This window comes from Phoenix dactylifera, chromosome 17, assembly GCF_051530095.1.
Source record: "Phoenix dactylifera cultivar Ajwa chromosome 17, Ajwa_hap1_PhDact_Kaust_v1.1, whole genome shotgun sequence".
Taxonomy (NCBI): domain Eukaryota; kingdom Viridiplantae; phylum Streptophyta; class Magnoliopsida; order Arecales; family Arecaceae; genus Phoenix; species Phoenix dactylifera.
This window is the reverse complement of record NC_143206.1, coordinates 19314256-19327344: the sequence shown is the minus strand read 5'-3', so window position 1 is coordinate 19327344 and position 13089 is coordinate 19314256. Positions and strand designations below refer to the sequence as shown.

The 13089-nt window shown below is 39.0% G+C and overlaps 1 protein-coding gene across 1 annotated transcript; it reads left to right on the top strand.

Annotated features, from left to right (window-relative positions):
* The first annotated feature begins 3232 nt into the window (after positions 1 to 3232).
* Positions 3233 to 11647, top strand: LOC103714302 (ATP-dependent zinc metalloprotease FTSH 8, mitochondrial-like). Its single transcript, XM_008801509.6, has 8 exons — positions 3233 to 3469; positions 3555 to 3786; positions 3903 to 3977; positions 5543 to 5676; positions 5941 to 6426; positions 6661 to 7428; positions 9668 to 9895; positions 10926 to 11647. The coding sequence occupies exons 1-8, from the start codon at positions 3410 to 3412 to the stop codon at positions 11403 to 11405; spliced, it is 2463 nt and encodes an 820-aa protein (XP_008799731.4). The 5' UTR covers positions 3233 to 3409; the 3' UTR covers positions 11406 to 11647.
* The last annotated feature ends 1442 nt before the right edge of the window (positions 11648 to 13089 follow it).

Genomic DNA, 13089 nt, shown 5'->3' with positions numbered 1-13089 from the left:
AGTGTCCAATTAATATTCTGCATCCATATCCAAAAGCGCCAAATAAAAATGGATACGAATAATAGTACGTTGATATCGAATCTGTATTTAATCTGTTTTTATCCCTACATTCCATTACCATCATAACAATATCAATATTTATTAGTGGTATCATCAAGAATTAACCTAATACAAGCTATGATTACCACTCTAACTGATTATCGCATATATCAACCTCTTGTATGGAACAATGACGCAACAATTATAGCACCATGTATCATCTAACCATGTTGTGTCATCCTGTTCTTACATGTCTGACTTAGAGCCCCTAGAGATACCTCTATACTTAAGACTCCACACACCAAAGGAGCTTTTGCTCTCTTAAGTAGGAACTCCTTGCTCTGAAATCAAGATGTAGCGAGCAAGAAAGGGGTGTGCTTGGTGGGCTCTTGCAAAAGTTATTGCTTAACTCAAACTTCAAGGTTCTTTTTTTCCCTTCTTTTGTTTTCTCGAAGTGGAGAAGAAGAAAGTCAACATTTTAGAGCAGAGGAATGAATAGAAGGATGGATGACTTTTGTCCCATCTGATCCAATATTATTTTTTGATATATGTAAACTGACACATGTGCTGTATTTTCTGGTCTCTTTCTTAAAGGCAAGATAGGTGTGTTTCCTTGAGCACAAAATCTTTATAGAGGCAATTGGCCGACAAAGGTTAAGTTGTTTCTGATGAGCTTGTATTACAATATACATACCATCTTGGTCTTCAAACTCTAGAATCTATAATCTCAATATTTGAATGTTAGCGGACATCTGGAACTTATTTCCATAACTTCCTCTCTCCTTAAGTTTGCTTGACTGTCTCCATGCCTGAAGGTTCAACAAAAAAACATCTTCCCTCCACGTAAACTAGAATAACAGATTCTCTGCTTCTTTCTCATCCTTGTATCAAATTGAAGAAAAGGTGCACTTAGGCATATGACAAGATCCAGGGACATTTTTCCTTGATATCCCAAATGGACTACTTCAACATCACTCATGCCTCTTGAGATTAACCTTTTTCCCCGCTACAATTTATTTTCAATGTCATACCAAAATGATAGTAGCTATATTGATAATATTGAAGAAGGCCTCTTACCCTTTGCACTAACATCGCTATGAAATGTTATTAGATGGAGTTTGCACGAGGATTCAAAGATGCATGTGTCGACTGTTGACAACAAAATAGCAAGATAGGCCTTGCTAGGAACCACCAGCGAAGATAATTCATAAAGCTAGCAACAAACCACAAACGGATAAGGCAAGTAGATTATACTTCTTCGTTCATTGCATTTTTCATTTTTGTTACGTTCAACACATTCAAAAACATAGGAAATTTCAAAAAATTGGAACCCATAGAAGGTAGCATGATCGTGAAAACATTACAACTTGTAGCTATTCTATAATTCACCAAAAGATATAAAATGTGGCGCAAATTGATGGTAAAAACAATATGGTACGCGTTCTTTTACATAAAAAAAAAAAAAAAAAAAAAACCTACATGTCATTTTCTCAAGCTCATCTTTCTGAGAGAAAGATTCCTGCTAACAAGAAAAAGAGCAAAGATGCTAAACCCACACACTGATCGATCAATAGAAAAGAGGAATTAGCATATACCTGACCTTTTTCATATACTCCGTGTTCCTCTCCCCAAAGGTCTACACGATCAGAGACTCCTCCAACTCTGCCTTTCGCCCTTCATACGACAATCTCGCCATGACAAGAATTATTGAGTGGTAGCGCATGGAGAGCGCCGTAGTAGCCAAAAGCCATATTCCCACACTGGCCCACCCGCCCAAGATCAGGTGCAACACGGGCGCCCTTCACGCGCAGCAAGCCGGTGATCGATGAATCCGAAGACTTGCGAACCCAATCTGGGCGCGGGGGAGGCTGACATCCCGCTTGGGGACGTGGGAGCGGGGAGGAGGACGGCGACGAGCCAGGGCAAGAAGACGTAGGTCATGCTGAAGTAGGTCCAGAAGAATGGGTTGAGGAGGAGGGCATCGGTCTTCTTGGCAGTGGCCAGGGAGAGGGCGCGGGCGAGGAGAGGGCGGCGGACCATTTCCAGACGGCGAGAGGGGTGAGACGGGAGAGATCCATAGAGGGGAGGGGGAGGAAGGAGAAGGGTTTTGGGAGGTCAGGTTACGACCGGGAGGAGGCTCGGATGGGCTCAGATGTTTGTGGTTGGTTCTGGGAGGGAGAGATTGGTGGAATTTTTAAGGGGAAAGAGGAGGAAGGTGGAACTGGGGTGGAGAAAGGAGAGCGCGGGAAGAGCGCGAGGAAGGACCAAGAAGTCCTCCATTGCTGCACTCTCTTTTTTATTATTATTGTTTATTATTGTTATTATTATTTTCAAGGTGGTAGTAGCTGCTCGACTCCATGTGTTTGTTTGGTAGGGAAAATTTAAAAAAAAAAAATTAGTCAAAAAAATAAAAAAAAATATATTTGACGCTTGATTGAAATTTTTAAAATAGAGAGATAAAAAAATAATTTTTTTTTTAAGGATAATATTCTCGTATTTTAGAAGAAAAAAATTTATATAAGATATAAAAAAGTTGAATTTCCACGAGTGAAATGTGTGATAACTTTTTTTCTAAAAATATTTTTAACATTTTAAATAGAATGGTACAAGATCTTTACCATTCGATGTTCCAATCAATTTACTATTCTTGGTTTACGAAAAATATATATTTTTGAAAAGCAATTTTCGAAAAAAAAAGAAGTCTTTAAAGAGTTCCATTGCATCAGCTAATCTGGGATCCTGTCACCTCCTTGCATGCAATCCGTTAACCCGCCAAGCACATCGAGTCTTGGTCCCCAAGCGATAGCCTTGGGGGAGCGGAGAAGACTTGCTTAAGTTTCTAGAAGGTCCTCCCCCTTCACTTGGGATCTGACCACCAACGCTCCGTTTCATATTGCCTGCAACGCTCGTCGGACACTTTACTCTTACAATAACTTAGTGCATCGACACATATGATTTGATGATATTTTGGTGGGTCCCACTTTACGATACAAATATCCGGGCCTTTTAAGTTGCAAACCGAGGGAGACCCGGACCGTTAAGGTTGACGGTGACGAGAGCCCTCCAAAATCAAAAGTGGGCCCCGTTCCGGCTAAGCGAAACCAGCGTGTCGTCCGGAACCTGGTTACGATCACCGTCGGTAATGTTGCACTTGGGTCCGCTGAACTTATCGTAGGCGCGCGGAGACCGAACTGGGACATCCTCCCTGGCTGACGACCGTGAAACCATATAAGCCCTTCTTCCTTGCGTTCCCCACCACGGCACCACCTCAATTGTCCCCTTACTCCCCGTTAATCGGATTCGAAACCCTCGTTCTAGTGTTCTTCCCCGCCCTCTCCTCGCCATTTCATGCGCTAGCTCGCGGAAAAAAATGATCCTTACCAGGCTCGGACGCTCTCTCGCGCGATCCTCGCGTTCCCGATTCGAAACCGTAAGTTCGTTTCTCATACCCCTCGATGTTTTCTTCGATCATCTTCCGTTTTCTGCTGTTCTTATGTATCGGTTTCCTTCTGAAGGGCGCTTTCTTGGGTGGTTACGGGGCGAGGTCTGTGTTTTCGAAAGAAGCCCTTCTGCAATCACCGGTTTTCCGTGGTGACAGTGGAGGGTTAGGGTTTCTGAGGAGTTATTTGACTTCCATTGGAGCGAATAAGGCTTTTGGAGCCAATAATTACCAGCAGGATTGGAGATTCTTGCTGGCGAATCCTAGCTTTAGGCGGTTCTTTTCTACTGAATCACCGAACAAGAAGAGTAAGTAGGCGTTTAAAGTTTGGATCTTCCAATCTCTGTTTTTTCCCCTGTTCTCTCTCTCTCTCTTTCTTTGGAAGCTCTGTTAACTTGGAATTTTCTGTTTCGTTAATTGCTAGATTATGAGAACTACTACCCGAAGTCTAAGAAGGAAACTCCGAATGGAAATGAGAACAACAAATCGGAATCGAAAGGTATGTGGTATTATTCCATCTTCTTTAGTATTTATTCCAATAGAAGAAGAAAAAAGGAGTTTTAATAACAATCTGTAACAAAACAGTTCAAATGGAATTATGGAATGTGGTATTTGACAATACTGCTAGTGGAATTGTAAAGAATATGCAATTATCTTCTGAGTGGTGGGTTGTTTTATAAACAGTGTTTACATCAGTTAGAGTCAGAAGTGTTCGAATTAGTTTCTTCTGTTATCTTGTTTGTTTTTGGATGTTTTGTCAGCATCCAAGATATGTTGGTTGCTTCATACAAACATATTCCTTTTGTGCTTTGGAAACTTATAATGCTATCTCTATTAGATTTAGGTCCTTGGTGTCTTTATAAATGAGCTTTTGAATGTCTTATGGTGACCTTATTTGCATAATGAATTCGTAAGTGGTATTTTTCCTGACGAATTCCAAGGTTCTATTTTTCTTCTTTTTTTTTCCCATGTCTTTTCACCTTTTTTCTTGGGTCCATCTGCTGGCATCTTGTAGACTCTTGACAAATTATTATTGTAGTGGCAAAACTTTCGATCACGATGGTACCTATCGATTTACAATTGTTGAGCAATGGTTTGTTATTTAAGCTTCTTTAAGTTCTCCATCAAATCAATGACATGTTTCAAGCTCATTTATATATAGTTAATGAGGTTGTTGGACATAGGATCATAAAAGCATCTTGCCAAGATTCAAACCGGATCTCAAACCAAGTAAACAACAAGATTGATGATCTACTAAATAATGATATGGTAGAAGAGATCTCCAATCATTTTGAGTATCCAAATATTAGAGATCCTATGCGTAGTTATCCAATCCCAGATAATTGACAAGATATGAAATTTTGATGATCATGATCATTTCCAAAATATATGAAGATCTTCACCATCGAAAATTTCTTCAATCTATGCAAAACTTGGTTAGGATCAATGAGATCAAAATTGATATAAACTTGCTTGAGAACAATAATTTTAGCTATTCTAGTTTTCATGAACCAAATTTATGTGTCGAAATTGAGCAAGGGGTGCACCTAATGGCCCTATCTTGACAAGCTACAAGGCAAGGACTAGTCGTAAGGCGCCTGGACCATTCCTTATAGTTTCTCTATGGTTATTACTTGATGTTACAAAAGAGTATAATAGTTTTGCAAAGTTTACTTGCATTTTAGAGAAGACTTAACATCTGTATTTAAAACCTGGAAAAGAAAGTGTATCATGGTTTCAGAGTATCTTACTTTTGTGGCTTAGATTGTTAGAGGGATTGCTCTAGTCAAATTCAAAGTGAAACTGATCAAAATTAGTCCCATCCAATCTCGAACTTGGACCCTTAAATTAAATTTGAGCTAAGGCAGAGTGCCTTTATACTCATTATGGATGGGTACTTGGTCCCTTATAGCCCTCATTTGTGTTGCATGAAAGTAAAGTCTTTGTTCTGTGTTTGAGATGGATTTAGGGTAAATAGATGTTGAGGTCCATGGTATCTTTTTCAATACCATGGTACTTGGTATCTTTTTGCAAATTTATTTATTTATTTTTTGTTTCCTTTAGAGAATTCCAATACGGAAGATCAGGGATATTTTCCAGAGAATTTTATGAAGCAGTTGCAGAGTTACCTCACTCCTTTACTGTTTATTGGACTGTTGCTTTCATCCTTTTCGTTTGGCTCTTCTGACCAAAAAGAGGTGAGTCCTGCATTTATGACCAATTAAGTGATTTTACATTTCATCTATTTGTTGTCACTTCTAAATTATAGGATTCCTTGATATTTTTATTCAGTCACATGCTACCAGTAACTTGTTCTATACAGAAAACTAAAGCTGTGCTGTTGTCCTGAGAAGACTGAATTTGTAGTTTTTCAGTAATAGTAGTTTGTGCCTAGATATTAATGTAATTTCTTGCTTTTTCATTTTTTTGATGTCAAATGATTTTAATGTTATTTCTTACAGATTAGCTTCCAGCAGTTTAAGAATAAGCTGTTGGAACCTGGTTTAGTGGATCACATTGTTGTGTCGAATAAATCAGTTGCAAAAGTGTATGTCAGAAATTCTCCAAAGATAAGCAAGCAAACCGAGGACAGTGAGATCCAAGGATCCCCAACAAATATGCCTCCCAGGCATACTAGCAGCCAGTATAAGTATTACTTCAACATTGGAAGCGTGGAATCATTTGAAGAAAAATTGGAGGAAGCTCAGGAAGCCTTGGGGATAGATCCTCATGATTATGTCCCTGTCAGATATACATCTGAAGTAATTTGGTACCAGGAATTGCTTAGGTTTGCCCCAACATTGTTTCTTGTGGGGCTTCTCTACGTAATGGGGCGAAGAGTACAAGGTGGATTTAACATACGTGGTGGTGCAGGAAGGGGAAATGGTGGGATATTTAACATTGGAAAAGCTCAAGTGACAAAGATGGATAAGAATTCGAAAGATAAGGTCAGCATCTCACTTGTGCACTAGCCCTTTCTTCCCATCTATAATGTTCGCCTTTAACTATTCTGGGTTGATTACAGGATAAGGATATTGAATTATGATACTACCAATAGTAGCATTGGAGAGCATATTCATCACTAATCAGTTCCATCTTTTCGTTGCTTTCTAGACTGACTTTCACTATATCGTTTTAGTCGAATTGGTAGTGATAATTTTCTACCTGAATGCCTGCCCCAGGTATTCTTTAAAGATGTAGCTGGCTGTGATGAGGCCAAACAAGAAATTATGGAATTTGTGCACTTCTTAAAAAATCCCAAGAAATATGAGGACCTAGGAGCAAAAATTCCCAGAGGTGCCCTTCTTGTAGGCCCTCCTGGTACAGGGAAAACACATCTTGCAAAGGCAACAGCTGGGGAATCTGGTGTACCTTTCTTGTCTATTTCTGGTTCAGATTTTATGGAAATGTTTGTTGGTGTTGGACCTTCCAGAGTGAGGAACTTGTTTGCAGAAGCCCGACAGTGTGCACCTAGCATAATTTTTATTGATGAGATTGATGCAATTGGTCGAGCAAGAGGCCGTGGAGGCTTCTCGGGTTCCAATGATGAGCGTGAAAGCACACTAAATCAATTACTCGTGGAGATGGATGGATTTGGGACAACTTCTGGGGTTGTTGTACTTGCTGGCACCAATCGGCCTGATATCTTGGATAAGGCCCTGTTAAGGCCAGGTCGGTTTGATCGTCAAATTACAATTGACAAACCTGACATAAAAGGACGTGATCAGATATTCCGTATATATCTTAAGAAGATCAAGATGGATAAAGATCCATCATATTACTCTCAAAGGCTGGCTGCCCTTACGCCTGGATTTGCCGGAGCTGACATTGCCAATATTTGCAATGAGGCTGCTCTTATAGCTGTGAGAAGTGAGGAAACACAAGTTACAATGCAGCATTTTGAAGCTGCTATTGATCGTATAATTGGTGGTTTGGAGAAGAAAAACAAGGTAACTTTACTTCAATGTTTATTTCATTTCCTATTTTATATTGATAGTTGTTGAGTTATTATTCGTACTATTTTTCTTAACCTCTTTTTGAATATTGTCATCTTAATTATTTTGCAGTCCCTCTTCATTTGTGTTGCTGTTATTACCATGAACCTTCCTCGAGTATTGTCATTTAAGCTATTGTTTAAGACTTTAAGTTATTAGGATGCTTTAATATACACACTTCTCTTCTGTTGCGAGAACTTTATCATTTTCAATGATTTATATTTGGTAATTTCCTGTGAGTGACATTGTGCTCATTCTATTTTTTTTTTTTTTGGCTGCTATTTAAGTTAATCAGCTAAGCTTATGCCATTAGACATTCTTAAACATGTAAACATAATCCATGCATGACAATTGAGATTAGAAAAACTCCCATCTATTTTTAGATTTTTCTCGTGTTTTCTTCAAAGAACTTTTGTTTTCAAGATAAATTCTTTCAGCCTTTATCATCCCTTGCACCTTGCTGGATCTATTTGCTTTTCCAGCTCCCTCTTCTCCCATTCTATCCTCCTCTGTTTAAATGGTTGGCCAGCAAACTACCAATATGAGTTTAAGCTCTTTGAGATGCTCAATTGTTGTCTTATTTGCTTAGCAATGGATGTTTCAGCAAATTGTCTCCTCCGCTATTATATGCATTGCTGGTCATGCTTCCTAGTCTTGCTGGATGTGCACTAGGTATTCTTCAAGTGATACTGTTGACGTTTTGTAGGATGATAAAAAATTAAGGTCTTTGTTTTGGTTGGATTTGCAAATTCAGTGTGGATTATTTGAAAGTGGGGAGTGGGAAACATTGTGAGGAAAAGTTCTCCTTCATTAAACTTCTCATGTAGACACGTAAAATTGACATCTTTTTTTAGTTTTTAGGGTTCATGAACAAAGAGGACCTGTTCAGCTTGGGAAGCGATTAATTGGTGTTTGATTGGAGCCCACAGAGTTCCTGTTTTAACACCTGTAACTGTCTGCATGTGCTGTTCCTGATGTCAGTTTTGATGGAATTAATTTTTGAAAAAGCTGGGCCCTTCCTACTTTGGTGGTCCAGTGTTTTTTATGCTATATAGAGTGATACCTCTAATGGAGGCAAAAGACCTTGTTGTATTCTTGAGACAAGTAGGCCATAGATTCATGCACCTCTCCTGGGTTGTATTTGGTTGGAAGTAAATGCTTGAAAGTGAAGGGTGCCCACTTTCCGAAACCTTCTCTGAAAGTCTAAGGCTTAAAATTAGCAGTTTGGTCTTCATTTTTATGGACCTGGACACATGGATTTGACAACTTTCATCAGAACCCCACTTTGGTTCTGCCACTCGCTTAACCAAACACTGCCCTAGTGGAAGTGGATCTGGGCAATGTTTTTCGTTGGGCTCACAGGGGAAGGCCGTCATGGAAGGAGGGACATAGGTCAGGAGAAGTTACATCTTTCTTCCATATGCTTAGGTTATCCAACAAACTGGCAAGCTTTCTTTTATATGCTTAGCTGAGCTGACAAGCATATGGGCTTTCTTGGTCTTACTGGTGGTTGTAGAGTTTGTAAACTATTTGAGTGATGTGCTTTCACTTTTATTTCAGGTTTGTTTATGTCCCTTGTGCATTTTCTTGTAACTGATGTATTGCAAATACTTATTCTCCAACTTTTGTTGACCAATTAAAAGAAAATAGATTAAACACGTTCCATTTGCAGTCTTGGCAATTTGTGGTCTAAATTGAAGAAAGATACATCTTCAGTTATCAGGCAATCCTGCTGTTTAAAATTATTTACAACATGGAACAGGTTGTTTGGAGTAAAAGTCCAACGTTGCCAGACATTTTGTGCTCCATGAGACATGAATAATATCAGGGTTTAGTCAACAATGTTAAACCTTGTCTTGCTATCTTTTGGCATCCTTATGCATCGACAGAGCTGCTGAGTACATTTACACTCTGCAAGGCATATTACATGTATATAAGTGGCTCAAAAGCATTCGTGGATTTCCTGAAAATTTAGCAGTAGAAATATCAGGAAAAATGTATTAGCCTGTACCACTGATAGCCAATTAAAACTCTGTACTAAGTTTTTCAATTATATTAATATCAACATTTTTGAAACCAAAATTCCAGACTGAAGCTTATTATGCTTCAAATTCTCCTGCTAGTGCTACAAAGATTTTTTATCTTGACTTTGTCGCTGTAACTGGCAAAGCTGATGCCGTTATCTTGTTGGTAGGTGATCAGCAAGCTGGAACGTCGAACTGTTGCTTACCATGAATCAGGTCATGCTGTTGCTGGATGGTTTTTGGAGCATGCAGAGCCTTTACTTAAAGTTACCATAGTTCCACGTGGAACTGCGGCATTGGGCTTTGCCCAGTACGTGCCAAATGAAAACCTCCTACTGACCAAGGAGCAGCTTTTTGACATGACATGCAGGACACTAGGTGGGCGTGCATCTGAAGAGGTAAAAAATTGTCTCCCTTTGCTTTCATCTATTAAATAATCAGGTTCCATGCAAGAAGTTTAAAAAAAAAAAGGGAAAAAGGATAGGAAAATAAAACTTAGATATGTTATTATGAAAATTTTCAAAGTAGATTATATATCTCTCTTTTCCCTGATAGTGTGATATTGCACTTGATACCATTAAACTATAATAATTGAAAGTAGTATTTGATAGTTCCTTTCATAATTTGCATATACTGCCTAAACCAATACATCTCAGTAAAACGGCATCAGTGTATATTATGGTATGTCATGCAGGGATTTTTTTTTGTGATATTTTTCTCTTTAATTAGATTGTTTTAACAGTTGGAGTTTTTGCTAAGAATCTTTACTGGATTAAGTATTAGGTGGGAAATGAATATCATTGTTTATGCATGTAATTTCAAATAAATTATGAGTATCTTTCTGTTTTTTCTTTCCCTGTCAATCAAATGTCCATCTTAACAAGGTTAAAATGTTTGAATTGAATGCTCTGGTCTTGTGTTTTGGAATCCGCTGTTTCTTGAAAGCATGATGTCCTAGGTGTATCTGCTTCTGCTGATCCATGTGTTTTTTAGAACCTTTTATAAAGCAGTAAGCCGTTGACTTTTAGCTTGGTTAACAGAACATGTGACTGTTTATGGACATGCCATTTGGGTTGAAGTTCCAATTATAACCAAGACTGTTCACACCTTTCAAAAGGTTTTGCCATACTGTGTGTTGCTGGTTGATGATCGTAAAACCGAAATGGTGGATTTCTGTATTAATGTCATGCCAATTCTATTAGTGGCCTCCTGTACTTCAGTCCTGGAGTATAATCTGACTGATTACAAACTTTAACTCCTTGCAAAGTGAAGATATATGAAAATCCCAAGGCATAAATGAAAGCACAAAAGTGTATTGGATCACCATCATTCAATGCATTTAAATTAATGTTTTGCGCGATGACTGATGGATGGTTTAACCATGAGTCCATGACAATAACTTAAAAGTCATTTTTTATGGGTTCCTAGGTTTTGTTGGGGAAGATTTCTACCGGAGCTCAAGATGATTTGGAGAAAGTGACCAAGATGACTTATGCTCAAGTCGCAGTATATGGTTTCAGTGACAAGGTTGGGCTCCTTTCATTTCCGCAGAGGGATGATACTTCCGCAATGATCATGCCTTACAGCAGCAAGACCGCAGCGATTATTGATGCTGAGGTGAGGGAATGGGTTAGCAAGGCCTATCAGAGAACGGTGGAACTGATAAAGGAACACACGGATCATGTCATCCAGATTGCTGAGCTGCTCTTGGAAAAGGAGGTCCTGCGCCAAGACGACTTGGTCAGGGTCCTTGGTGAGCGCCCCTTCAAACTAGGTGAACCAACAAATTATGATAGGTTTAAACAAGGGTTCCAAGAGGAAGTGGACGATGAGGGTAGAGAACCTTCAAAGGTCATGGAGGAAGATGACAGGTCATCATCACTCAGTGGGGAAGTTGTGCCCACATAGCCAGGGTGTTTTGGCAATGGCTGCTTAACATATCAATTTCCACATTTGTTTTTCCTTGTATTTGAGAAACTGTACAGATCAGCATCTGCATCAGACAAACGCCTTGGCGGGTAAGCTTAGTTCATTTTCTCTATTCATTTGTCATAGATATTTATATATTTGACAAAATTGAGCTGGGAATTCTCCCTGCTATTGTGGTCCAATACAGCAAAGCAGGCATTGTTTGTGTTTTTAGGCTTTAATTATTTGAAGTGTTTTTGTTGTGTTGGATGTTGGTATGGTTTTCTAAAAACTGGAGTGTCCCCAATCAATTATTCTGGTTTGCGTGGTGGGTCATCGAAGAGGAGGGGATCTCATCCATTTTCTCACCTTTGGAGTGGATGATCAGGGAGATTAGAACAACTAATTGGGATATCAGAAAATTATTTTATGTCTGTTGAACTCAAAAACAGCTGCATCCTTATCATTGCTGTGCGTTTCTTGGTTCATTTGCCATGCTCGTTTTGGTCTCTTGTTTTACTCTCACCCTTTGAGCCTGTACTCGAGCCACTTCCAATGAGTTCAGAAATCCTCTAATCTTGGATTTATTGCTTAACATCCTAATATTTAGGTGCAATTCCAGCTTTCTTCGAATGTATTCTCGAGGCCTGATTGGCCCGGCAAATTGGTTAGAGGTAAATAATTGTTCTTCTGTCTGTCTGTGTCATTCAAATCATAAGCATGCATGATGTTAACAGGCCTGTGGGTCGAGTCTGTTGGCCAATGGTATCAAAAGCTTCTGCAATGAGACAAACTGGAACGGTCCTGGAGATGGATCACCCAGTAGAAAATTTGAGGAAGTGGAAAGAGTTAAAAGTGGTGGAGCTTTCGCTTGCTCAACTCTTAATAATGTTCCTATGGACGGGAAACCATGGAGCGTCCTCTCCGCGGTCTTCCTTGCAGCGGTGGTTCATTACCTGCTCCATTGGAAGGTTGCGTTTTTTTCTCTTGTTATGTTCCTTGGCCGCTACGCGGCTCCGGGGGTGACTCGAGTGGTTTCACGGTCCAAAGGCCATATTTTTAACAGAAACAATCACAAGCATGACAATTGTGTGCGCGACGTCAGGCCGGTCCTTTCAAAATTATTAGTGGAGCCAAGTTTAACCGGAGGTTTATATGGCCATAACTTGATCACGTAGTTAAAGAGATGCATGCTTCTGTCCTATCTTTAATTTTATTTTGAAAAATACAAATTAACCTATTTTTATAGGAAACCTCCGAGATAAGAACAGCGGATTATTTCGACACGCTACAGAGGTAGGAATATTTAATTCCAAAATCAAATTTTTTCAAGTTCCACAGTATCGACGCAAGATTAAAGAAAAGCATAAAAGAATGCATCTATCTGTTTAAAAAAAAAAGTTTGCTTCTTTTGACTGAATCTTTCATTCACGTAAGAGTTGAGATTACATTTTAGACAAAACTAGATCTAAGCGTCAGAGACTGTAGCCTATTCCGAGGCCTATAAGCTATACAAAACACTAGTTCTTGCCCATTCATTATTTAAGACTGAATAAAAACTACATTGTGAATAAAAAATGAAATACTCCCAATTGTCAATCATTTCGTTTCATGACAAGTTGCATTAATCAACTATAACTCCAACAGGAAACTATAAACTACATACATACATACCTACATATAT

Excerpts from the sequence above, each read along its gene's own strand:
- LOC103714302 (XM_008801509.6), top strand. The coding sequence starts at position 3,410 with ATGATCCTTACCAGGCTCGGACGCTCTCTCGCGCGATCCTCGCGTTCC. Across the intron at positions 3,978-5,542 it reads CAACAAATCGGAATCGAAAG|AGAATTCCAATACGGAAGAT; the intron begins GTATGTGGTATT and ends TGTTTCCTTTAG. Across the intron at positions 9,896-10,925 it reads GTGGGCGTGCATCTGAAGAG|GTTTTGTTGGGGAAGATTTC; the intron begins GTAAAAAATTGT and ends ATGGGTTCCTAG.